A 27,195-nucleotide genomic window follows, 5' to 3' on the forward strand; every position below is an offset into this window, starting at 1 on the left:
ACTCATTTCACACGGCATGATTTGAATCGCCGAAAGCTCCAGATATTTAGCACGACAAATATCTCACAGGCATCTGCGATGCATGGTCGATTCTCTCGTATTGCGTCTTTGACAGTTCACGTTGTGTGATTGTCACTCACGTGCACGAGCACCGATGTGCCTGTGATTTCAGGCTTTTGTCTGTGATTTTTCAAAACCTTTTCAAAAAAAAGTCTGAACTCGGCATTAGTAATGATATGCAAAAAGTAAGCCCCGCCCCCTACTTAATATTTTGTTTCAGTTGAAAGTGCATCAACATACTGTTATAAAAGTTTTAGCAACTTCTGGTTCACATGGAGATTAAAGATCAAATGGATCCTTGAAGCAGAGTGTTTTATTTAATGTACCATTATTTAAAGAGTACCTAAGATGAAACATAATACTCCTCAGAGACTTTGATCCATATTGACCTGAAAGCATCACACAGTTGCTGCAGATTTGTTGGCTGCACATCCATGATGCAAATCTCCCGTTCTACCACATCCCGAAGGTGCTCTACTGGATTGAGGTCTGGTGATTATGGACGCCATTTGAGTAATGTGAACTCATAGTCATGTTCAAGAAACCAGTCTGAGTTGATTTGCGCTTTATGACATGGTGCGTTATCCTGTTGGATGTATCCATCAGAAAATTGGTACACTGTGGTCATAAATGGACATGGTCAGCAACATTACTCAGGTTGGCTGTGGCATTGACACAATGCTCAATTAGTACTAGTGGGCCCAAAGTGTGCCAAGAAAATATCCCTCACACCATAACACCACCACCACAAGCCTGAACCGTTGATATCAGGCAGGATTTAGATTTATGCTGACCCTACCATCCGAATGTCGCTGCAGAAATGGAGACTTATCAGACCAGTTGCTCCACCTTTCCATTGTCCAAATTTGGTTAGCTTGTGCCAATTGTAGCCTCTGTTTCCTGCTCACAGCTGACAGGTGTACCTAATAAAGTGACCGGTTAGTGTATTTATACATACTGTATATTTATTTACCTTCATTTATTATCAATACATTGAAAGTGGCATAACTGTACATGTACAAATACCATGTTAAATGCTTTAATCAATTTCTTTTTTTCTCACTGCTGTGATAGGATATCAATAGTTCCCATCACTCATCTCAGACTAAATCACGATCACCATAATGTGGTTTCATAGAGACTGTTCAAGACTGCACACATCTGCATTGAAATGAGCATTGGTGTGAGTAATGTTAGTGTGTGTGTGTTTTAATCTGTGTGGTGGCTGTGTCTCTGCCCTCCGCTGCCCCACTCAGAGATCAGCGACGCTCTAATAAGCTGTTGGATTGTTTGCCCATCGCATTTTCTCGCCGTTTCAAACTGTTTCCAGGAAGAAAAATAACAGGCCAAGGATTAAACGATGCTTAAAACGGGTCTTATAATATCTGCGGCTCGAATCAAACGACAATCTGGGTTTAGCAGTCCCCAGTGTTCTAGTTAGAGCTTCTTGCTTTTAGTATTGCTCCTACAGCGCTTAGGGTTTGGGATTTAAACAAACCATCAGCAGTAAGCATTTAAATTTAGAGTGTCGTTTGTTTTGCGTCATTGAATGATTCGGAACACCATGGAAATGTTTCAAGGGGACCCAAAAATGTGACTGACCTGGCTATTTAGGTTCTGGTTGTTAAGGCTAATAATATACAAAAGATAAGGGAATGGTGTAATTAGGATCTTAAAATAAACAAAAAAACTCTTTCAAACTTTCAAAGATCACCCACTACTTCACTAAGCAATAGTCATGACATCCCAGCTGGGTTTGTCAGCATTTTTTGGTCCCCTTGAAACATTTTCATTGTGTTCTGTGCTATTTGCATGTGTTGTGAGAAAATAAAGCGTGTATTCTTAATTTGTTTGCATTGGGAGAATTTGGGGGGGCTGGATTGGGGCTGCAACGCAGCCCAACACAGCGTGGCTTTTCAGACTCACACTGACACAAGGAGTCATAGTCTTTTTATGCAGTAAAACTGATCAACTAATTGAACTGTACAACTGTTTGTAAATTGTAAATTAACATTTATTTTAAATCTTTTTTTATTCACAAAAATGCTGTCAATGCAATGTATCTTTATGAGCTTCTGGAAGAACATTTCCTAAGCCTCTTGGTATGGAAAGTCAGAAATGTCTGGCCCATTTATTGAGACATTTATTAAACATGTCTCTTGTGAACATGTCATGGCCAGAAGCAGCTTTACAGAAAATAATTCATCCATTCATTTTACTTCAGCTTAGTGCCTTATTTATCAGGGGTCACCAAAGCAGAATGAACCGCCACAGAAAAATTACAAACAATGCAATTTGGAAACATTGCAAATAGTGAAAGATAAAAATGAGTTCAAATGCTCATCTATAAATCTAATACTTGTTTACTTAAAGGAAATAGGCCTATAAACTACTTTTTATAGCAATGAGTGTATTACAATAATTTATAACATTAACTATTTGTTAAAAAAAGTTTTATCTAATAATTCCAGCCAGCTTTTAGTGAATTTGTAATATTGTCAAAAACACAGAACTTTCGGTTGTTATATGTAAAAAAAAAAAAGGCCTAAATCAGGGGTGGCCAACCCTGTTCCTGGAGAGCCACCTTCCTGCAGGATTCAGTTGCTACCCATATCAAACACACCTGAACCAATTAATTAGGACCTGAACACCACATGATAATTACAAGCTGGTGTGTTTGATATGGGTTGCAACCAAGCGGCAACCTCCCGCTCTCCCTCGAAAGCCAATACGGAAGTAACTAAAACTGCAATTCATCCGAAATTCCGCTAGTCCTGGCTGCTCCTGGCTCCAAAACAGAGCAAATTTCAATTGAGCCCACTGTTAGAATGGCCAACTTTACAGCAGAAAAAAAGGTGTTTACAGCCTGGTACAAAAAAAGATTTTGGTTAATACAGGTAATATTACCCTTCATGACAACTGTGAGGGGGGTGAATTTTTTTTATAACTCATCCGTTTCCTTTATATTAAGTTATATTAAGTTTGCATAATTAAGGGCGTGGCCACTTGAGTGACAGCTGGGTCTCGTTGGTCGCCGTCACGTCACTTCAGCTGAATCCTGCAGATTAGCCACTGAACTCGGCATATTTATCGTATTTCTGTGATGTTTTATGTGGCTTTACACAGTCAACTGCCTTTTGGACTTTTTTGCTACAATTATTTTATGTCATGGCATGCTTAGTGAACTTAATTGTGCTCACAAACCATTCACGTGGCCTCCGTTTCCCATGTGAGTAAAGTTGTATACTTATATACCATCTCTTTACATGTATTTGTTTTATTTAAGATCATTTATCGTTTATATTTATATTTAGAGCTGTAATGCACTCCAGAATCTGTCAGATTGATTAGCTGCAGGCTCTAGATCAGTCATCTGAAGTGTTGTCCTACAGTGTTATGCTGGATTTCATCAATAGTCCTGCATTTACTAACACAGACTATATCTGAAGTGTTTGGAAGTAATTTGCGTTTTCCTCCTGTTGAAAAACGTCATAAGACCAATGTTTAGTGGCTCAATGTATTACAGCAGTGTTTTTAAAAGTCTAAACACTTTACTGATATAGTGTACAACCAAGCACAAGTGGTCAGAATACAATAGAGTCACAGGTGATAAAGTATTAAGCATTTCTCCCAAAGTAAAGTGTGTCTGAACCAGGTCCAAGCTAAATGCTAGCAGGTGTCTGTAGCTCCGCCCACTCTCCGCCTCTTTGCCCTTGTTTGGTATCCCGCCGTGGGTGTGATGACGCGTGAACAAAATGGCGACGGTTGGCCGCGCCTACTTGTGGCTTCTTTTGCGCTCTTCAGAAACCTATGGGTGACGTCACGGATACTACGTCCATATATTTTACAGTCTATGGTTGCAACTGACATCTGCAGGAAGGTGGCTCTCCAAGAACAGGGTTGGCCACCCCTGGCCTAAATACGTGCAGGACCATTCAAATATATTGCTCGTCTCCAACTATTGACAGCAGATCTCTTAATGAGAGAGAGAGAGGGGAGATTTGCACTTGCAATATCTTTACTGCTCTATTCATTTAACCTATCAAGTGTAATGTTTAGACTATCACTGTGCCTCTCGAGATCTGTTCTCTTGCTCATTCACTCTCGTCGCCATGATTTCCAGGTATTTTAATTCATTTCGGTGGATCTCGGAGCCGGTATGAATTTGTGAAAGATACGCAGAGCTTCTGGGAGAGGTCATAACGAGACACGAGATAACGAGATAGATAGAGGTGATACTGTAGCTCCGCTCGCATCACAGCATGATTGTGCGCAATGTATTTGAAGAGCGGGGAGGGATGCGGGATGTATTTGAGGATCGGGCAGGAGACGTGCGATTTCCGGGAGATTATCATTCGGTTACGGGCATCCGGGAGTCTCTGTGCATTTGCGGATACTCCCAGAACTTTCAAGAGACTTGGGATGTGAGCATCTGTATATATTTTAGCTGCAGTTACGCGAGCGCAGAACAGAAATGACATTCTGTTGTGTAAATAAGATGCTACATATGACTATTTAGCTTGTTTATTAAAAATGTTGTGATCTGGCTCTATATAGATAATACAATTATTGTGACTTCAAGAAGTCACATAAATGACCCCCCCCCCCCCTATTTAATGGTAGGGAAAACACTGATGTGGTTTCTTAAATTGCAATATGTTCACATCTCTCGGCCACCGTATGTGATACACTGTAAAAAAATAAATCTGTACAATTTATGGTAAAAAAAAAAAATAATAATAATTATAAATTATAAAACAATAATAATTTTGTTAAATTATGGTATTTCGAATTTCTTTTTTTTTTTGGTAATACACTATAGTTTTGAAGTACTACACTAACATCTACACAACATAACAATTATATACCATTTATATTAAAGAAACTTACTGTTTAACAGATATTTACTGAAGCCTACCGTTTTTTTATACCATTGGTTTTTAAGGTAAAGCACACTAAGGTAAGGCTTATGTTTAATTAGGTTTGATTGAGGTTAGACTAAGTGATCAGACATTGTTAATATAGAGTATTTACGTGCTAAACACTGTAAAAAATCATTAAAATTTATAGTAAAGAAAACAATCGGCAAATTATCATATTTATTTTTACATTTTTTTGGCCTTACACTAATGTTTTGAAGTTCTGCATTAACATTTACACTCACTTTATTAGGTACACCTTATCACTACCCGGTTGGACCCACTTTTGCCTTCAGAACTACCTTAATCCGCATAGATTCAACAAGGTACTGGAAATATTCCTCAGAGATTGTGGTCCATATTGACATGATTGCATTATACAATTGCTGCAGATTAGTTGGCTGCACATACATGATGTGAATCTCCAGTTCTCCAGTCACTGATGTGAATCTCCATCTCTAGTTCTCCAGTTCCACCACATCCCAAAGGTGCTTTATTGGATTGTGCTCTGAGAACAGTGGAGGCCATTTGAGTACAGTAAACTTATTGACATGTTCAAGAAACCAGTCTGAGATGATTCATGCTTTATGACATGGCGCGTGACATGGCGGGATGGACATGGTCAGCAAAGGGTAGGCTGTGGCATTGACCCGATGCTCAATTGGTACTAATGGGCTCAAAGTGTGCCAAGAAAATATCCCCCACACCCTTACACCACCACCACAAGCCTGAACCATTGATACAAGGCAGGATGGATCCATGCTTTCATGTTGTTGACACCAAATTCTGACCCAACCATCCGAATGTCGCAGCAGAAATCGAGACTCATCAGACCAGGCAACTTTTCTTCAATCTTCTATTGTCCAATTTTGGTGTGCCTGTGCAAATTGTAGCCTCAGTTTCCTGTTCTTAGCTGACAGGAGTGGCATCCAGTGTGGTCTTCCGTTGCTGTACGCCATCCGCCGATGTGTTGTGCATACAGAGATGCTCTTCTGCACTCCTCAGTTGTAACGAGTGGTTATTTGAATTACTGTTGCCTTTCTATCAGCTCGAACTAGTCTGGCCATTCTCCTCTGACCTCTGGCATCAACAAACCATTTGCGCCCACAGAACTGCCGCTCACTGGATATTTTCTCATTTTTGGACGATTCTCTATAAACTCTAGAGATGGTTGTGCGTGATCCCAGTAGATCAGCAGTCTGGCACTAAAAACCATGCCTCATTCAAAGTCCCTTAAATCACCTTTCATTCCAATTCTGATGCTCTGTTTAAACTGCAGCAGATTGTCTTGACCATGTCTACATGCCTAAATGCATTGAGTTGCTGCCATGTGATTGGCTGATTAGAAATTTGCGTTAACGAGCAGTTGTGCCTAATAAAGTGGCCGGTGAGTGTACAGTATATCAGTGAATCTTACTGGTAAACAAGTTACAGATATTTACTGTAGCATTTTTACAGTTTTTATTCAATGAAATCACAGACATATTTTGTCTCAGCGTATGCACATGCAATATCTTACAGATGAATTCTAAAACATATGAAATTTATGGAACACCCTCATAATCCACAACAGCTCAGACCTGCGGCATCTGTCATTTTCTCACTCACTCGAACGTGAATTCGATCGGAGATTCATTAGGCAGAAAACACAGCCTGCCTCAAAGCACTCGAGCCGTTCTGCATGAATATCTCATGAGCAGTCAGTGTGAATGGTGGCTTTGCATCGGGAGGCTGAATTTATAGCCTGCTGAATCATTTCATGTCGGAAATGGAAACCACACTATGGTTTAACCTCTCTCAACCCTCACACTCTCTCTCTCTCTGGCAGAAACCTCTTTTCCATAGCCGTAAAAGCTCTTATAATAGATGAATGGGGCGAGTGTTTAAAATAATAATTCTCATGCTCTCTAAATGCTCATGGCTGTTAGCGGTTTGGGTCTCCTCAAGGAGACGTTAGCATGTAAACACCTTACAACACAATCGGATGACAGTTCTGAAATATTTTACATTCTGCTGAATGGCTCGTTAATTTGTATGAATGTGTGTAATAATAATACTACACTGCAGTGATGCTTGGAGGGGACTTTTACGCTTCATTTTTAAAGGTGCAGTATGTAAGTTTGACACCCAGTGATTGAACAAGGTATTACATTCTTGGATCAAAACAAATGCAAGAGCAGGTTGCCAGATTGAGGACCAACAGGGGTCCGTTCTTCGTACGTGGATTACTCAGTTAGCTGGATTTGGATATTGACGATTTGACACGATCCAGGATCGTTCCGTTCTTCAAAGCTGATCCGAGAGTTGTTGTCATAGCAACAGTTCTGCTAGCTTAAACCTGATCGGGAGCAGGTTCAATTTACATAAACAGGATTAGATCGGCTCAGTTCAAGCAAATATAATACAGAAAGTATGCACCGAATTCTGATATTTTATTACAGTAGTAGTTATATACACTTGGGAAAAGAGTAAATATTTTTTAAACTATATATATAAAGTTATAGTTTTTAATAAAATAAATAAAGTTAATAAAACAAAATAAAACTTATGCAATCTGCACTCTCGAAATAAAAGTACAAAGACTGCCACTTGGTGGTGCACAGAGAAAACTTATTGATATGAACTTTTTAGATCGCTTAGTACAAATTGTGTATAATAAACATGCACAATATGTGACTTTTTTAAAGCAATAATACATTTCAGCAGTCAAAAACATGTTTTGACAGGCAATATGACAGTGATTTGATGCTTCACAAAAGTTGCAGACTCCTTTACCAATATCAAAATGCTTTTTTAAACAACCAGTTATTCTTTACACCGATTAAAAAAACGGCTACTATAATAAAGAAAATCTTTTCTAAATGTTGAACTAAATACACTGATTTGCATTGAAATACATGATGAATACTCTTGACACATGAAAGTGTAAAGCCTGCAGCTCACAACAAATGTGGAAGGTTATTGCGTGTCATATTTAACAAGCCGTTTACTGCTAATTTGACGTAATTTTGCTCACATGGATAATTGAATATTAATCAGATGATGTCATTACGCTGCTGTGCCGTCTGCCAATCGTTGCATTGCTGATCATGATTCCGAGGATCGATAGATCTGTCCTTCACAACACACGCAGCGATCTCAGATCAGTTCATCCAGACATTCTAATCTGATTCACAAACTTGTTTGAAGAACCAAATTAGCGAGAGATCAGTTATCAAGATTAAAAGATCCATGATCTGCCAAATCATCTTAGATCATTTAAGCGGGGTACGAAGAACAGACCCCAGGAGCGAGTCTGATGATCAAGGCTGATTTAAATTGCGTTCTAAATACAAGCAACGGCACGCGATAGGAGGAATATTTTCCATATTAAAAGGAGTTTTTGTTTTAACCAACACCCCAAATTGATATATTAGAAATGACTATTCCTCACAGATGAACAACAGAAACACTGACAATGATCACCTCAGGTGCACCACATGTGCTTTATCCGGTGTTAAATGCTAATAATGTGAGTTTGAATGCCATTTTATTTGATTTTTATTGCCATACTACTAAAAGCAGCAGCAGATAGTTCAGTTCAGATCTTAAATTAAACCCACCATTTGATGTTGAACATTAGAACTATGCAAGCCAACACATATCAGTGATTCAGCATCTTTAAATAATGTTAAAAAGGTTTAATATGTATTGATTAAATAATAACTCTTAGCATTTCGTGAGTGAGTACATATGCTGTGCTTCTGAATCGCTGTATTTAGATTTGTCACATTTCATCTGGCACAAACAGCCAAATTGCTTATCCCTGCAAAATCTCGTCACATAGCATGTTGTTAGGACATGAGGTTACAATGTAACCTGCTCACCTAACATTGACGCTCGTAATATTTGTATTATTTGCTAATTAATAACGTCAGGTGGAATCCGTGTGTCATTTCAGAGACTGCTGCTTTCCATTAGAGGTCACATTTCAGTCATGGATGCATGCTTTCAAAGCTTTTCTAAATGAATGAATAAAATACTCGCCAAGGCAACCCGTGGTGCTAAAATAAAACTGGCATTAGGCCAAAACAACGACAGACATTCCGGCACGTAATGCACATTTTCAAAGCAGAATATCTGACTTCAACACTGTTTTTCAGATAAATAAGAATGTTCACTTACCATGTTTCTTAAATACTGTATCTGCAAACATATTATGGTACTCTTATGCTTTAGAAGAGTCAAAAACGTACATACAGCACCTTTAACGCTTATTGTAAACTATCTAAATGATATGAATTTTTATGAGTTGACCACCTAGTAGAATAGTTTCAAATAAGTAATACACATGTCATGTTATTTCCTAAGAATAATTATTCTAAAGGAGCTGTTGACATGAAACTGAACTAGATTTTGGTAGAAACCCAAACAATCCAAACATAAAAACAAAACAAAAAAATCTGGAAATTATTTGTGTGTAATAACAATGAAATGACACAAGGAGAAAGTGCTGAACTATTAAAATGTATTTAATATTTTATATAAAAGTATTTTTTGGTGATGGCAGCTTAAAGACGCCTCTCACATGAAGTCACATGCATTGCTCAGGTGTGAATTTTTTCACAGAATTCAACAGAGTGTGAAAATCTTGATGCTTCTGTTGGTCTTGTCTATTAAATCTGATCTTTATTATTTATTTTATATTAGACTCAAGTCAGGTAATTGGCATGGCCATTCTGCAGGTTGATGTTTTACTCTGAATCCACTTGCGAGTTTCCTTGGCTGTGTTTTAGATCTTTGTCTTGTTGAAAATCCTCCTGCTAATGTAGATGTTGGACTGAAGAAGTTAATATTCATTTACAATGAGGAAGGGATGAGGGTTGCTAAGGAAGATAGAATTTTGCTGCTGTCTGGGCTTTCACTGCTTTTCTACACCTTCCTTTCTTCGTGTGTTCAATACTTGAAAAACTCATACTGACTTTTATTGACATTTTAGTATTTTGAAGTAATATAATGTATAAGAAATAACATATAGAGAAATAAGTCTGTAAAATAGCAGAAAGTGTACTGGCAGTTTATTACGAGGTTTTTGTAGCATAATTCTGTATACAACACCAACTCAGACAAACTAAACTAATTAAAATATAAAGATTTTACAGTGTATGTGCATCTGAGGTGAAGCTTCAGTCACTTTACTGTGACAAAAATAATCTGCTGCTGTTTCTCATGAACTGATTTTGCTGTGCTGTACTTGATTGGCAGCCGTTGACACGGGCTGCTGTGTTCATCCAATCAAACGTCACGTTCCACCCACATGTTTCAAGACATCTGTCAATCCCAGCTTTGTGTGCGTTCAGATCAGCTATTGTTGCAGTGCTTCTGACGGACGGCATTATCTCGCTGGATCTCAAACATTAAAGCTTTCCATAACAATTTGCATTCAGAACAGAACTGACTGACCGTATAAAATATACTGAAATGAGTGAACCTCACAAATGAGGTTGATGAATTGTTTTTCTCAAACCAAAAAGAGATTAAATAAATAACAAATAATAGACCTCACGTCAAATGAAGACACATTTATTTACATGGCACTTTATTCAATAAAGGTTGTTAAAAAGCAAATTCACACTAATTAATGGGAAAATATGAAAATTTGTAATTCAAACCAATGTTAGGTCACACTTACAGTGTAAATAAGTACGAGTTATATTCAGTAGTTACATGATTTCTGCTGCTTGTTCAAACTACCTGATTGAAATGAGCTGAAACAACACTGTTCTTCAATTTCTTTGGCCAATTTATTTGTTTTATGTTTATGTAAATGTGTAAACCATTGAGTTAACTTAAGCATTTTGTGTTGGGACAACATGAAGGAATTGTGTTGGTCTAACTCCCTGGTTAGGGGATTTGTAGTTCTCAGCATGCTTTGTGTGCTCTCTCAGAAAAAAAGGCACACGGTGGTACGAATAATGTTCCTTAAGGAACAGTTGTACCTTTGTTAAAGTTGTACCTTATATGGTACAGAAAAGACCTCTTATGATACTGTTCTGTACCATTAATGGTACAACTGAAATGAAGGTACACAGTTATTCTCATAAAAAAGTTATATAATTGTTGAACAACTCCTTCTTTCTTACAATATCTATGAAAACAAATATTATTGGAAAGTGATTTATAAATAATTTCCTTTATAAAACATGAAAAAAAAAAATATTATTCTTATAAATCATCAATTAAACTAAACGTTTAAGGCATTTTAAATAAATGTTTGGTAAGCATTTTCTGATAAATACAGTTTTATCATTGATATCCGCACCTTTTGGTGTTTGCTTTCCACTACGCACGTGAGCTGGCAAAAGTCCTGCATTTGCAAAGTGTTCATGCACACATTTTAGTATTGTAAAACTAATCAAACTATAAAAAAAAAAACTAATCATTGTGCATCTTGTTACAATACGTTTGCATGTTTCTGTTTCTATTTTAAAATTAAGTAAACTAAATGAACTTTAGAATGATTGGAAAGGAATTGTGTGAAACTGGAGAAAAAAATGTGTTATTCATGGGAGAATATGTTTCTGTAACATTTTTGTGAAAAGTGTTTTGAAATGTTTAGCAAAAGATAGATCTTTTGATTTATGTTAAAGTAATTTCTATTCTTTATTGTAAATGGAAAAAGTGCATTTACAGAAAAAGACTTTTTATAAAAACATTGTTTGAAAATATTTGATGTTTTTTATTTACTGAAAATCAATTAACCCATTTTGGATTTAGCAAAATGCCTTTAAATTGTTCTTGAAAGAACACATTTGACACTGTTAAGGTACAAAGTGTCTTGTCACTGTAGTGGTAACTTCATGGATCACATTTGTATCTTTGCAGGTACATTTTGGTTTCCCATAGTACAAATCATGTCCTTTAAGATACAAACTGCAATGGGACAATTTTTTTTTCTTTGCCTTAAGGTACAATTCTGTTAAAAAAAAAAAGGTACTGCCCCAGTGACAAGGGTTTGTATCTTCTTTAGTACAACATTGTAACACTTTTCCCGAGAGTGTAGGATTGAATAGAAAGAGGGAAATGTTGACAATAAAAGTAATCTTAGGTGTTTAAGGTTAATAGCAAGACATGTTATTTTGGGATTATTTTGGCAGCTTAATAAGCAAACATGCAGTTTGTTGCTTTGGTCAGTGGGCGATAACTGACCTAAAATTAGTTCTGGGATCAGTCTCAATCAACTGTATATGTAACTCATGAAACAAAAAATGTCTTTTTTAGTTAGTTTAGGATAACTTCAGCTAAAACTAAGATAGTTTAAAATGTACGATACTTTGAGTTTAAGTTAAATAAAAATTCTTATGTATTTGAACTTTTATTTGATAAAATCTTGTTAGTTTTTCTTTGTGAGTGCAAAACAAGTTAATAGGGTATATGCCGAAGCATTCTAATAAGACTTTTAATTGGTTAAAAATAACAAGTATTTCTGTAGTAAATATCTGAAATAACATTAATGTTTTTACTTGATGTTATTATTTGTATTATTTCAGCTGACAAAAAAGGTATAACTACAGTATACAGCTGATGCGAACTTAGCTGATAATTTGAGACTGATTTGAGATCAGGTATCAGGACAGACAGAGCTGTATGAGTTTTTCTTTTTACCTGCAGGCACCTGTCAAAATATTGAGTGGAGGATGTTAATCTTGGTGTGTGATTGCATTGACCCCTGAGCATCAATGGCAGACTGTTGCAGAGTGTCTGTATTTCTGACAGCTGCCCACATCCCTACTGCTGAAATCATGGCAGAAAACATTACCTGTGTCACTGGACACTTGAGGGATGCAGATGGATTTTGTGTCGCTGTACTGCCACATTTAGACTCAAATCTAACACACAAATGTCAACAAATTGACTGTCCAGTTGAAGACAAAAGTATGAGCTCTCCTGTGAATTATTAATTGTTTGTAAAAATATTTTCCAAGTGCTGTTTAACAGACAACAAACATGGACATTTTCTAAATACTATTTTAATAATTACTTTATTTCGTCTTTTCCATGATGACAGTACATAATACTTGAAGTTATTTTGCAAGATGCTATTCAGCTTAAAGTGCAATATAACAACTTAATCAAGTTAATTATTGCCTAAATAATCTAAATTATTTTTAAATATGTTTTAAAATATTTATATTTTTTAATTCCAGTTAAACTAAAATATATAAAACTTTCTTCAGAAGACAAATATAATGAGACATACTGTTAAAAAAAAAACGTCCTGGCTGTGGAGGAAGAGGATACAGGAAACAGGTACTTGACAGGCCTGCCTGCAGTCCCGACCTGTCTCCAATAGAGAATGTTTGCTGCATTTTGAAGAGCAAAATGCACCAAAGAAGACCCCATATACTGTTGTCCACCTTAAGACTTGTTTGCTGGATGAATGGGACAAAATTACACCTGAAACAATTCATCATTTGGTGTATTCAGTCCCTAAATGTTTTTTAAGTGTTGTAAAAAGCAACAGCAACATTACAAAGAGGTAAATGCTTCACTGTTTCAACTTTTTAAAATGTGTTGCAAGAACCAAAATTGGCATATGTTTATTAAAAAAACAACAACTATAAAAATCAAATAATAATAAATAATGTTTGTTGTTTTGTCTGCTATGAAATACAAGTCAAGGTAAATTCAGAAATCACTACTTTCTTTTTTTTATTTGCGTTTTCCATACTGTCCCAACTTTTTCTGATTTGGGGTTAGAGTCAGCAAAATATACCACAGTTCTAGTGGTTTCTGAATATTCTAATGCAACAATTGTACATAAAGTAGTGTGGCTTTAAAAATTAGGTGAATCGGATCAGATCTACAATAACAGACCAAATCACTGCAGTTTGGCTGTAATGTTTTAACTGCAGATTAACATCTAATCAGCTGCAGATCTGTGAGCAATGCACACTGCCACACTGAAACCAATAGATGGATTCAATCTGTGACCTTTAGCACCCATCAATAAACCTCATTGTGTCATTTCGGTAATCTGATCTGTCATGTTGTGACTCCAGGACTGTAATTTACAAAGTCATTTGTCACTGGGTGTTTATCCAGCAAATGCTGCTTAAAGGGATAGTTTACTCAAACATGAAAATTCTGGCATCATTTACTCACCCTTCACTTTGTTTTGAACCAGTCAGAGCTTTTTTTTTCAGCCGAACACAAAAGAAGATATTTTGAAAAATGTTGAAAACTGGTAACCATAGACTTTCAGTATTTGTGTTTTCTATGAAAGTCAATGATTACTGGTTTTCAGCTTTCTTCAGAATATCTTTTTTTTTCAGCAGATAAAAGAAACTTACAAAGGTTTGAAACTACTTGAGGAGTAAATAGTGAGAAAAATGTAACTTTTTTTAAGCAAATAATTTCACCAGATAGAGCTGTTTTTTTTTCTTTCCATCCATTAGAATTTTCCCAGACAGTCTAATTGTTTTATCAGCCACATCAAGAACCGGGAAGCATTGAAAGTCTTTCCTAGTAGAGAGAGATATCGAAGATGGATTTGATAAGACTAACCACTTCATTTAATCAATCAGCCTTAAAAGCTTTAATTAATTAAGCAGACACTTCTGAACATCCACAACTAGATTTCATTCATTACAGCATAATCAAGAGTTTGAGTTTATAACACTTCAAAAGTTTATAGTGAGTACAATTTTTTAAAAGTATCTTATGCTCATTGTCACAATCACAGCATTCTAATGTTTGCAGATTGCTGGAGAAATACAACTTAGCCACTGAACTGAACTACAACTCCCAAAACCCTTTGCACTCATCAACTCCCACCACAGCTGACAATAATCTGGACATTGGCACACACACACACACACACACACACACACACACACACACACACACACACACACACACACACACACACACACACACACACACACACACACACACATAGCTGTTGTTCATCCTTACTGACTTCATGGACTATTCATACACATCACTTTTACATACACATGGCTGAGTCCTGTTTATCTGTAAGCATTATAAATAATTTTATCACGTCTCTTTTGCTGAGTTTTCGACCCATTGCATTGCTTATTGTTTTTATTACCGATTCTTTGCCGCCTGTCCTGTACTTTTACCTGTTTTTGACCATATTTTTTTTTATCACCCTTATGCATCTGTTTGCTCCTGTTTTGACCATTGCCTTTATAACTTCTTTCTAATAAACTGCATGTGGGTCCACACGTCTGCTGTCCAGTGTCTGCTTTCGTAACACTCATCAAGGCAAAAAGATTATAATCTTAATAGGTCTAGATAGTTGAATTTTGTATCATTACATTAGTCTTCAGTGTCTTATGTTACTAATTTAATGCTATAGAAAATTAAAAACTGCTAATTCATATTTTTATGGAAGCCTTGATACGCTTGTTTAGGTATCATTGAACAGTCTTTGTCTGGATAGAAATAATTCAGTATTATCAATGACTTTTGAGTGTTTTAATTTAATTTGCGCCATCCTTGCTCAATAAAAGTAGTAATTATTTAAGGAAAAAATAGTATTAATCCCAGGTTGCAACACAGGCTCGTTGTGAAAAAGTACCCCTGTATACATTTCTGAAGAGCACAAATTATGTAACCAGAGCTAAGTACTGTATGGCTGTATTATGTTTTTAAAATGAATGCTACAGGGCAGTTTGACGATGTCAACGGCTTCTCTTTTTTTGTGCTACCAGCTGACTACATACTTTCGTGTGGACGGCTTTTCCACTGTTACCAGTTTACTCAGTAGCTGTCTGTGGACTTAAGACGCAGAGCAGAGTTGACCGCAATGACGGAGTTCTTGTTTGGTGAAGAAGGGTTCCAGAAAGCAGATAAGACATAACAGAAGCAAAAAAAACAAAAAAAAAAAAACAAACAAACAAAGAAACAAACAAAAAAAACAAGTTAATAACAAGGTAAAAATGTGGTAATCTCTGAAAATGTCGTAAAAATCAGGTTGCCTCGAGGGCTTTTATTTTACTGGATTGCTTTCGAAAACCCTATTAATTGGTTTTAGGGAACGAGGCTGGTGGGTCAGTCAATTGGTCGGTCAGTCAGTCGACAAAAGCCAAGAGATTTAAGCGAGAAGAGCAGGCACGGATGGCATTCGCGAGAGAAATTTGATATCTGAACAATCATACACAGCAGCCTCTGGTGGATTCAGGAAAACAAAAATTGCAAAAAAAAAGTAGCTCTTGGGACGTATTTTGCTCTCTTCAGAAATGTATATAGAGGTGCGTAATCAGGATGAGCCTGGGTTGGTCATATGACACTGATTTAATGCAAATACAAATTGAGCTGCTTAATATTTTGATACGTTTGTTTACGCTTTGTCTGAAACAGAAATAGTGTACTATTATCAATGGCTTTTGAGTGTTTTAATGTAAATTGTGGCATCCTTGCTGAATAAAATGATTAATTGTTTGAGGAAAAAATTGTATTAATCCCAAATTTGTAAGTACATCTTCAGAAAAAATGAAGAGACCACTTGAAAATTCAGATGTTCTGTAAATGTACTGGATTTGTTAGATATGAGCTTGAGTAAAATATTAATATTTGGTTTATTCCGTGTAGGTCTGAGACCATTTAACGCATATTTCAAATGAAAATAATGTAATTTAGGTAATTTAGAGTTTTTTTTAACCAGAAAATGGGAGTGGGTCAGAAATATTTTCATTTGCTGCGGTTGAAAGTCTTGAAATATTAATCTCTTGAACAATAAAGGTGAAACATAAGTATTGTGTTGTCTAAAAAATATATATAAACAAGTGAAAAGGTTATTTTATGACATTATTTTTATTTTAAATTTGGAAGAATTGTCATATTTACAGATTCAAACTAAGATGATGTTGTACTTATTCATTCATTTTCCTTCTACTTAGTCCCTTATTTATCAGAGATCACCACAGCAGAATGAACTGCTAACTATTCCGCCTTATGTTTTACGCAGCGAATGCCCTTCCAGCCGCAACCCAGTACTGGCAAAACACCCATACACTCTTACGTTCTCACACACACACACACACACACACACACACACACACACACACACAGTCATACACTAAGGTCAATTTAGCTAAGGCCAATTTAGCCAGCCGGCGTTCAAACCAGTGATCTTCTTGCTGCCCATTTTTTACTCATTCACATATAAATTCTAAATCCACAGGAACATTTTAAATTGGTCCCAAAGCTGTGCATATACACATTAGCTTCAGGATTTATGTCTTAATTTATTATTGATCTTTGTTTTTCTGAATATAACGCTGCATTTGTCATGCTGACGTCTCAGATAATTGCTTTATAAAATAAACAGCTTGTTTTTTGGATTAATGTATGTACATGTGCTTGTGTTCCAGATTGCGATGTTTGGTAAAGCAGTTGGAGAGAGGAGAGGCATCCCTTGTAGACCTGAAGAAAAACCTGGAATATGCTGCCACTGTTCTGGAATCAGTCTATATTGAGGAAACAAGGTAAAGTAGGGCTTTTACTCGCAGAAGTGTTGAGATCTAATCTATGGCAAACCTTAAAATTAGGGCTGTCAATCGATTCATATATTTTAGTGCTAGTAATCGTATGATTGCCATGCGTCAGCTTGTGATTTTGAAATTTGATCTGTACTAAATGTACCTTAAATTATTATAATGTTGCATTGTGAATTTATACACACAGGAAAAACTGAAACATAACATTGTTTTATAGGAATGCACTGAGATAAAAATGATTGGCCAAAACATAATGAAAGACTGATTGAACAAAGACTGAAAACCAAACTTGTGTCTTCTAGATTTTTCATATATCTTTAAATAATTTGAGAGTAGATTAACAAAACAGAATATAGTCAAACTTTAAGTAAGTAAATCTGTAAAATAAAAATTGTGTTTATGTAATTTACAAATCTTATTGTGATTCAGAATTGAATCGGATCCTGACCCACAGAATCATAATTGGATTGTATCGTGACCCTCAGAATCATAATCGAATTGGTTCGTATTGTGACCTGCAGAATTGGAATTGGATCTTATTGTGAGCCCCAGAATTGGAATCGGAATGTATCGTGACCCCTAGAATCTGAATCGAGTCCTATTATGACCCCAGAATCGGAATGGGATCATATTATAACCCCCAGAATTGGAATCGGAATGTATCCTGACCCCCAGAATCAGAATCAGATCGTATTATGACCCCTAGAATTGGAATTGGATGTTATCATGACCCCCATAATCTGAACTGGATTGCATTGTAAACCGCAGAATCCGATAGTATCGTGACCCCTAGAATCGGATTGTATCATATTGTGACCCCCAAAATCAAAATCAGATAATATTGTGACCCCCGGAATCATATTGCATCATGACCCACAGAATCGTAATCGGATCATATTGTAAACCCCGGAAACGAAATCGAGTTGTATCTTGACCAGCACAATCTAAATCGTATCGTTTCGATACCCAGAATTGAAATCAGATTATGACTCCCAGAATCAGAACCGGATCAGATCGTGAACCCCTTAGAATTGGAATCGGATTGTGACCCCCATTATCGGAATATAATCATATCATTTTATGAGCCACATAATCCATATCTTATCGTTTTGTTACCTTCAGAATCGTATCGTATCTTGACCCCCAGAATCAAATTGTATCGTGACCCCCAAAATCTGAATCGGATTAGATCGTGACCCCAAAAATCGCAATCTGAATGTAATCGGATCTCATCATGGTCCCCAGAATTGGAATCGGTTTGTGACCACCAGAATCACAATAGAGTCGAATTAGATTGTATTATAACTCCCAGAATCAGAATCGGATCAGATAGTGACCCCTTTAGAATTGGAATCGGATTGTGACCCCCAGTATTGAAATCAAATTAGATCGTTTAATATCACGCATTATCTAAATTGCATCATTTTGTTTCCCCCAGAATTGTATCGTATCGTGACCGCCAGAATCAGATTGTATCGTGACCCCCAGCATTTGAATCTGATTAGATCGTGACCCCAAAAATCACAATCGGAATGTATCTTGCCCTGTAGAATCTGATCTTATCGTGACCCCCAGAATTGGAATCGGATTGTGACCCCTAGTAGTGGAGTCAAATCGGATTGAATTGTGAGCCCCAGAATTAGAATCCGATTGGATCGTGAAGTCCCTAAAGATTCCCACCTCTAGTTATTTAATACCATGTTAATTTTAACTAAATATAAATATAATCAAGTTAACACTCTTGTCTTTAAAACAAAGTATAGGAATGGAAAAGTGTTTTGATTGCAGTACATAATTGCCTGGAAAGCATGGTACATGTCTGATGAATAATCATCTCCATGTGTTTTATTCTCTCCAAAAAAAATGTCTGACTCCTCTGTTTTGCTCACGGAGCCATAGTGACACATTATGCAGTCTTTCCGTGTCAGACGCTGATCCAGCTTTTCCACACAATCCCTAAATGAAGTCCTTGTAGAGGGAAAATGGCACAATTGGTCTTGGATCAGCCTAATGGAGCCTAAAGCATATTCACTGCTGCAGACGGAGGTCAATGCTATTAGCAGTTAAAGATCTGTTTGCGTCAATCCCAGGATCCTTAGATTGAGTGAGTGGCTGTTTGAACGGTCACAGAGGTCAACACTGCTGCTGGGTCCTTTATTAAGACCTTGAGGGTGTAAATATTTGCTTAAACAAATAACTACTGTACAGGCAAAGCTATTATTTTATTTTTTAGAGTCCCAATGCTAACTATTCAAAGCTAATTCATTCATTTTCTTTTCGGCTTATTCGCTTTATTAATCCGGGGTCGCCACAGCGGAATGAACCGCCAACTTATCCAGCACGTTTTTACGCAGCAGATGCCCTTCCAGCCGCAACCCATCTCTGGGAAACATGCACACATTCTCATTCACACACACAGTCATACACTACGGACAATTTAGCCTACCCAATTCACCTGTACCGCATGTCTTTGGACTATGGGGGAAACCGGAGCACCCGGAGGAAACCTACGCAAACGCAGGGAGAACATGCACACTCAACACAGGAACGCCAACTGACCCAGCCGAGGCTCGACCCAGCGACCTTCTTGCTGTGAGGCGACAGCACTGCCTACTACCAAAGCTCTTTTTTTTAATAAAATTTTTTTCCGAGTGCTGTTTAACAGAGCAAGGAATTTTTTACTCTATTTCTTATTATACATTTTCTTCTGTAGAACGTCTTTTTTCGTTTAGTTTGTCTGAAATTAAACCGTTTTAATTTTGTTTAAAACTATTTTAAGGTCAATATTATTAAGAAATAATTATCTTGATTGGCTACAGAACAAACCCCTGTTGTCCACTGACTTGCTCAATTAACCGGACCTAATCAACCTAGATAAGCATTCATCTTGCACTTTAAGCTGAATACTGGTATCTTGCAATAGTGAAATATGAAATATTATCCGTTAAAAGTATTATTTTTAAAGTCTTCAGCACTCGAGAAATTTCGCAGAAGAAAGAATAATTTTGACTGTAACTTTAAATGGGAATGTCATGTTTCTTACAAAACAAATGGATAAAAGTTCATCAAATATAATCCTGGAATCACAGACACAAAGCAACAAGTGACTGTTCATTTCAAAGGAGAATGAGCCACTTCTGGCGACCTCTGTCTACCTTTGTTGGTGAAAAGGAGGGTGTGTCGAGTGACACGACAGAGTTTAGAATCCTTTAAGCCTTATTCACACTTCAAGCGACTTGCAGTGGCAAAGCTTCAAGCAATTGTTCTGGAGACCTCTGTCTACGCGATCGACAGTGACCATTGGCGACCAGGTGGCTGTTTTGAGCGACGCAACAAAGTTGAGAATCATATATTGAGTTCATATCTCTTACTGCTGTATTAAAGAACAAAATTGTATTACAAATAATATAAAAATATAAATATTTTTTATAAATTTTAATAAAAAAAAAAATTCTTTTGTTGTGAAGAAAAAATTTAATTATGTATGGAAAGCATCGTCAATGCACAGAAATATCGAATTGAACCAAATCGATGGCATGATAATCGTAACCGAACCAAACCGTGAGACCTGTGTAGGTTCACACCGCTACTCAATACAATTATAGACCTTTTTCTTGGCTGCTGCATGGAGGCCGCCATAGCGACTAGCGTCTTCCGGTAAAATGTTTAGAACTACTGTTTACAGCGTTTACAACCGGTAATTTGCTTGGGTTTCAAAAGCACTTTGAGTGGATTACGGAGTGTTTTTGTGACACGCAACTTTGAAAGGTGTGTGTTAAAGCCATTATAATCTGTCAGATCTGTGGTTCAAGCGTGAGAGAAAAACAGTATCATAAGCCATGTTTCTTTTTGTTCTGGTTAATCACGTGCCCCAAAAAAGATATTTAAAATTAACAAATCAATATGATGTCTTTTGACTGCTTTCTTTAATAACTACATTACACAATACTTGTACTTTTACTTTCAGTACTTCAGTAGTAAATTTTTTAATACTTAAGTACAAAAAATGTTGAATACTGTAGTACTTCCACTTAAGTATGGTGCTTAAAGAGCACTTCAACTTCTACTCAAGTCAATTTTTGATAGGGCACTTGTACTTTTACTTAAGTCTTGGTCTCTAGTACTTTACACATCTCTGTGTTCAGCATAAATAAGTACACTCCTCACAAATCTCTCTATTAAATTAATATTTACTGCGGGATGATTTACAATATCATCCTGCATAATATTGTATAAATAATAAAATTATTATATTTATGCATATACATTAGATTAGTCAGTACTGAAGTCAAATCTGCAGCTAAACTATCAAAATAACTGAAGAAAATTGTCCAAAAACGAGTATACCCAAATTTATACTGTATGTTGGATAAAATATTAAATAAAAAATGTAAAAGGAAAAATCAAGAATATATATACAATTTTGTTGAAATGTTGTAGTTTTTATTTTATTTTAATTTTTTTTTGCAATATTTCACACGCAAGTAAATGTATTATCCTTCTATTACTAAATATGTTTGGTGACTAAAATATTACTTTAATGAATATATCTCCTTAATAAATCTGTTTTGTTCAAATTCACAAAAATATATGACCAATATTTACTGAGAAATGGATCAAAATATAAATTTTTAAAATGGGGTGTACTCATGCTGAGCACTGTATACATTTATTTTGATAATTTGAAATATTATAAAAATCACTGAACGTTTTTTTTTTTTTTTGAAACAGTATTTTTCTAATATATTTCAAAATACAATCTTATCATATTTGATGTACTGCGTTCATTTGTACTGATGTACTGTTTTAATTCCAAACAATTTTTATATTTTCTTATTAAAACCAAAAGCAGAGCATGATATAATAATATAAAAATCAAGCTAAATAAAAATGACAACAGTAACTACAGTATAGTTTGTGTACTTTGTATGTACAGCCCAATATAATTACAGTTTTAGCTTTTTTCATATTTTTCATATTTTAAATATATGATACTTAATTAATAAATTATACATATTATGCACATGTTTTTTTTTAAGAAATGCAATGTAAAAAATATAGAATAAAATCTTAAAAAATATAAATCAAGCAGTATTAAAACCAAAGTAATGTCACAATATAGGGTTGACTCAGAATTGTTAAACCGCCTTCAAATTTTTTTCTTTTTTTAATATTTCCTAAATTATGTTTAACAGAGCAAGGAAATTTACACAGTATGTCTGATAATATTTTTTCTACTGGAGAAAGTCTTATTTGTTTTATTTTAACTTGAATAAAATCAGTTTTAAATTTTTTAAACACCATTTTAAGGTCAATATTATTACCCCCTTTAAGATTTTTTCGATAGTCTAAAGAACAAACCATCATTATACAATAACTTGCCTAATTACCCTAACCTGCCTAGTTAACCTAATTAACCTAGTTTACCCTTTAAATGTCACTTCAAGCTGTATAGAAGTGTCTTGAAAAATGTCTAATAAAATATCATTTACTGTCATCATGGCAAAGATAAAATAAATCAGTTATAAGAAATAAGTTTTTAAAACTATTATGATTAGAAATGTGTTGAAAAATTCTACTCTCCGTTAAACAGAAAAAATAAACAGGGTTTCTAATAATTCAGGGGGGCTAATAATTCTGACTTCAACTGTACATTATACAAAATATGATTAAATATATTTATATTAAATATATTTATGTTTCTTTAAAAAGTCTCCCAGACATATTTTGGTTAGGATGTGTGGGTATGAGAATGTGTTGATAGCTCGATTGAGTGCACATAAACGAACACCTGCAGTCTCAAACGAGCCCGAAACCTCTATCCTGATCAGAGTCATTTCATTCCCGCTCACTGAGGGTATTTAATGTCACTTCAGGGAGATTGAGCTCTCCATCACGCCACTCCAGTGCCGCTAATATCTTTTTATTTTGATGAGCGGAGTGAAGAATAACAGCTGTGAGCATCTAGATGCCAGAAAAGGCATGATAAAAGCTTATGGAATTATGTAACTGTGATGTCATCACGGGCCGGGATTATGACAAAAACCTTCTCACATGCCAGACTGTAGAGACCAACCAATCAGAATCAGACTCAGTGTGTGACTTATGGCTTTAAATCCATCAGAAAAGCTTAAGTGTGGATGCACAGATGTTTATGGTGCAGTTACTGCGAAGATGTGCGAATATATGTTAAAACGAAAATATCGTAACTTTTGTTTTCATGTTTAAGTGCTATAATCAGTCTGCTGTGCATCTACTAACCCAGAAAATGTCAAAACATGTAGTGACTTTGTTTTTGTAAGGCTTTTTTGAAAGCATGCGGAATTTTTATATTCACATGTTACTGTAGTGACGTAAAAAGGGGTCTTATTATATATTACTATAATAAACAACTTATTATATATTACACTTAAAACCCCATCCACACGGCAATGGATTTAAGTCAGTCTTCAAAATACAAATAGAATTTTGGCCTTTTTTAATCTAAACAACACTGTCGGTGCCCTGAAATGAACTTTTTTAGATATACAGAGGGCTATACATTATACATATATTAGGCTATACAGAGCTATACAGAGCAGAAAAATCTTAAGATGTGGACCTCACACAGCCATGTGGATAGGCTAAATCCTACTTGTTGGAAATGATGATGGTACTAATTTAAATGTATATATCTGTGCACTACCGTAGTGTTTTTTTTTTTTCTCGAGCTAAGTGTCTGTTTTCTGTTGTTGTCAATGGTAGTGCCATGTTTTTTGAGTGCCTGCAGCATAATAATGCGCTGAGAAATCATATCATAACCCCCGAATTGGAATCAGATCAAATCGTGACCTCCTGAAATCAAATTCAATCAAATCGTGACCCCCAGAATTGCAATTGAATTGTGACCCCAAAATCAGAATCGAATCAGTTGTGACCCCCAGAATTGGAATTGAATTGTATCGTGACACCAGAATCAAAATCGAATCATATTGTGACCATGAAAATTGAGATTTGAAGTAGATCAGATCATGACCCCCAAAGTCGGAAACGCATTCTTTGTGACCATTAGATTTGGAATTGGAAGTAGACCGGATCATGACCCCCAGAAACGGAATCGGATTGTATCGTGACCATTGGAATTGGAAGTAGACAAAATCATGACCCCCAGAATGGGAATCGGATCGTATCGTGCCCATCAGAATTGGAATTGGAAGTAGATTGGATCATGACCCCCAGAATCAGAATTGGGAGTAAGACAAAAAGCTTCTCACATGCCAGACTGTAGAGACCAACCATTCAGAATCAGACTCACTGTGTGACTTGTGGCTTTAAATCCATCAGAAGAGCTTACGTGTGGATGCATGTGTGGAGGTTTATGGTGCAGTTACTGCGAAGATGTGCGAACAATTGTTAAAGCGAACATATCAAAACTTTTTTTTTCATGTTTAAGTGCTATAATCGGTCTGCTGTGCATCTACCTACAAAACATGTAGTGCCTTTTTCTGAAAGCATGTGGAAAAACATGCTTCATATTCATACATATTTAGATTGAGTTACTGTAGTAATGTGAAATTGGTCTTATTATATACTACTGTCACTTAGACTAGAGGTGTAATCTGGCTGTAAAAGTTAGGCCCGACAGCGCCTGAGCCTGACAGAATTGCCCCGAGCCCAACAAGTACATTTTGATTGACAGCTTTTTAAAAGCCCGAACCCGTTTACAGCCTGACATTATTTAAATGTGCACATGCACACAGCTCTTTTGCTTTTTTTTTTAAAATTAGTCGTTAATATGTGTTTTAACATAATTTAATCATAACAAACATATAAGCCACTTAGAAGTTGGAACAAAGAAATAAAATAAGTCCTCTTTAACATAGTGACATCTCAGCACTCTAAATAGGCCTGTACATACACTTAGCCTTTAAATTGGCCAACAAACCAATAAAAAATAAATCTTTCTTAACAAATTAAATTAAAATAAATTCTAAATCATGACGGGAATTTGGCAATAATGAAATTAAGATAAAGGCTGTGCGAGATTTGCTTCGCCACTTCTCTTCACAACCCAGCCTTAAGGAGACGGTGAAGCTGAATAATAAAAGAATAAAACCAACATTAGCCTATACACACTGTCTACATAATGCATTTATGACTTTATTAATATTTAGTTATAGTTTTAAAAATCTTTAATCACCATGATTAGGCTTTGTAAATATGTTTTTGTGGATCAACATTTTTTAAATCCACTGTAGATGGATTAAGCGCAATCCTGCCCTTACTGATGGTGTGTCCATCAGCACTAAACACCCTTTCACTGCTGCTGTTGGCCAGTATTGCACTTCTGATCTGGATAATTTTGCAAGTTTTGGGTAGGATTTTTTGTTCATCTTCCTCCAGCCAAGAACATCCATTCCATTTTCCATGACAGCAGTTTCAGTGCGAGTGAGCTCGTCATTTTCCCTGTCAGCTTGCTGTAGTCTCCCACTCCGCAAAATTCGCTCTTTTAGACTTCTCTGTCATCATTTGTTTCAGGGGATGGGTTTTGATGTTGTAACAAACAATTTGATTTCTTTCTCGCACTAATCCAAAGACATCACATGACCTTTCACTTTCTGCGCAAGCCAGAGTGCACGGCCCAACACCGTCCAAAATGCCCGTTGGGTTTGGTAAAAGAACTTAGACCCCATCCAATCAGCAACGAATTAAAGGCAATTTACAAAAGTTTAATATAATTTTGGTCTTTAATATTTTAAACAACACTGTCGGTGCCCTGAAATGAACATTTTTTGGTAACAGGTTATACAGAGCAGAAAAATCTTAAGATTTGGACCTCACATAGCCATGTGGATAGACTAAATGCAACTTGTTGGAAATGATAATGGTACTATTAAAAAAAAAAAATATATATATATATATATATATATATATATATATATATATATATATATATATATATATATCTGTGCGTGTCCACTGGAGCATTTTGTTTTCAAGTGTTTATTTTCTGTTGGCTTCTGTCTCTCCTTTTGTGTGATATTTTAAGCTGAAACTTTAGAAACATATTTCTGAGTTACCAGAGATTAATATTAAATAATTATGTCTCATTTAAATGTCAATTCAGTGTCATTCCAAAGCAAATATTTATACCTCAAACCTTTAAAAGACACGTCCTATAGAGAGCATACTGTGGTAATACCATAATTATATAGATGACTAATGGATTAAACCTTTGGATCCTGGCTCAGGCTTCAATCGCAGAGTAGATGAAGCATAAATAGCCGTTTATCTTGTTTAAATGCACACCAGTCACCTTGTCACAGCTGATAATTTGAGTGTATGTGAGGATGACATTTAAAGAATCTTTCCCTTCCTCTCTTTTTCTCAAAGGCGATTGGTCGATACAGAGGATGAACTCAGCGATATCCAATCAGATTCTGTGCCATCCGAGGTCCGCGATTGGCTGGCCTCCACCTTCACACGGCAGATGGGGCTGATGCTGCGACGGACGGAGGAGAAGCCGCGGTTTCGCAGCATTGTTCATGCAGTGCAGGCTGGGATATTTGTGGAGAGGTGCGGTTCACAGTAAGCCGTGTGATAAAAAAAAATAAATGAATAAAATAAATAAATAAATCCTAGTATTGTGGAAGCTCACATGTTCATATATAACAATCTAATTTAGAATTACTTTTCTTTGACTCTTACAAATTTTAATAGGCTTATAA

The 27,195-nt window shown here is 35.9% G+C and overlaps 1 protein-coding gene across 16 annotated transcripts in view; it reads left to right on the plus strand.

Moving 5' to 3' along the window:
• Positions 1-27,195, plus strand: part of pde1cb (phosphodiesterase 1C, calmodulin-dependent b) — a 174,106-nt gene that overhangs the window by 103,418 nt on the left and 43,493 nt on the right. For all 16 annotated transcript variants that reach the window (XR_012394519.1, XR_012394531.1, XM_073930669.1 and 13 more), the window contains 2 exons: positions 17,363-17,476; positions 26,861-27,043. Coding sequence is in view for 14 of the 16 variants with exons in the window: in XM_073930669.1 (XP_073786770.1) it covers positions 17,363-17,476; positions 26,861-27,043 (297 nt within the window). In the remaining 2 variants the exon portion in view is untranslated. The remainder of the gene's footprint in view (positions 1-17,362; positions 17,477-26,860; positions 27,044-27,195) is intronic.

This window comes from Danio rerio, chromosome 2 (genome assembly GCF_049306965.1).
Source record: "Danio rerio strain Tuebingen ecotype United States chromosome 2, GRCz12tu, whole genome shotgun sequence".
Classification (NCBI taxonomy): Eukaryota; Metazoa; Chordata; class Actinopteri; order Cypriniformes; family Danionidae; genus Danio; species Danio rerio.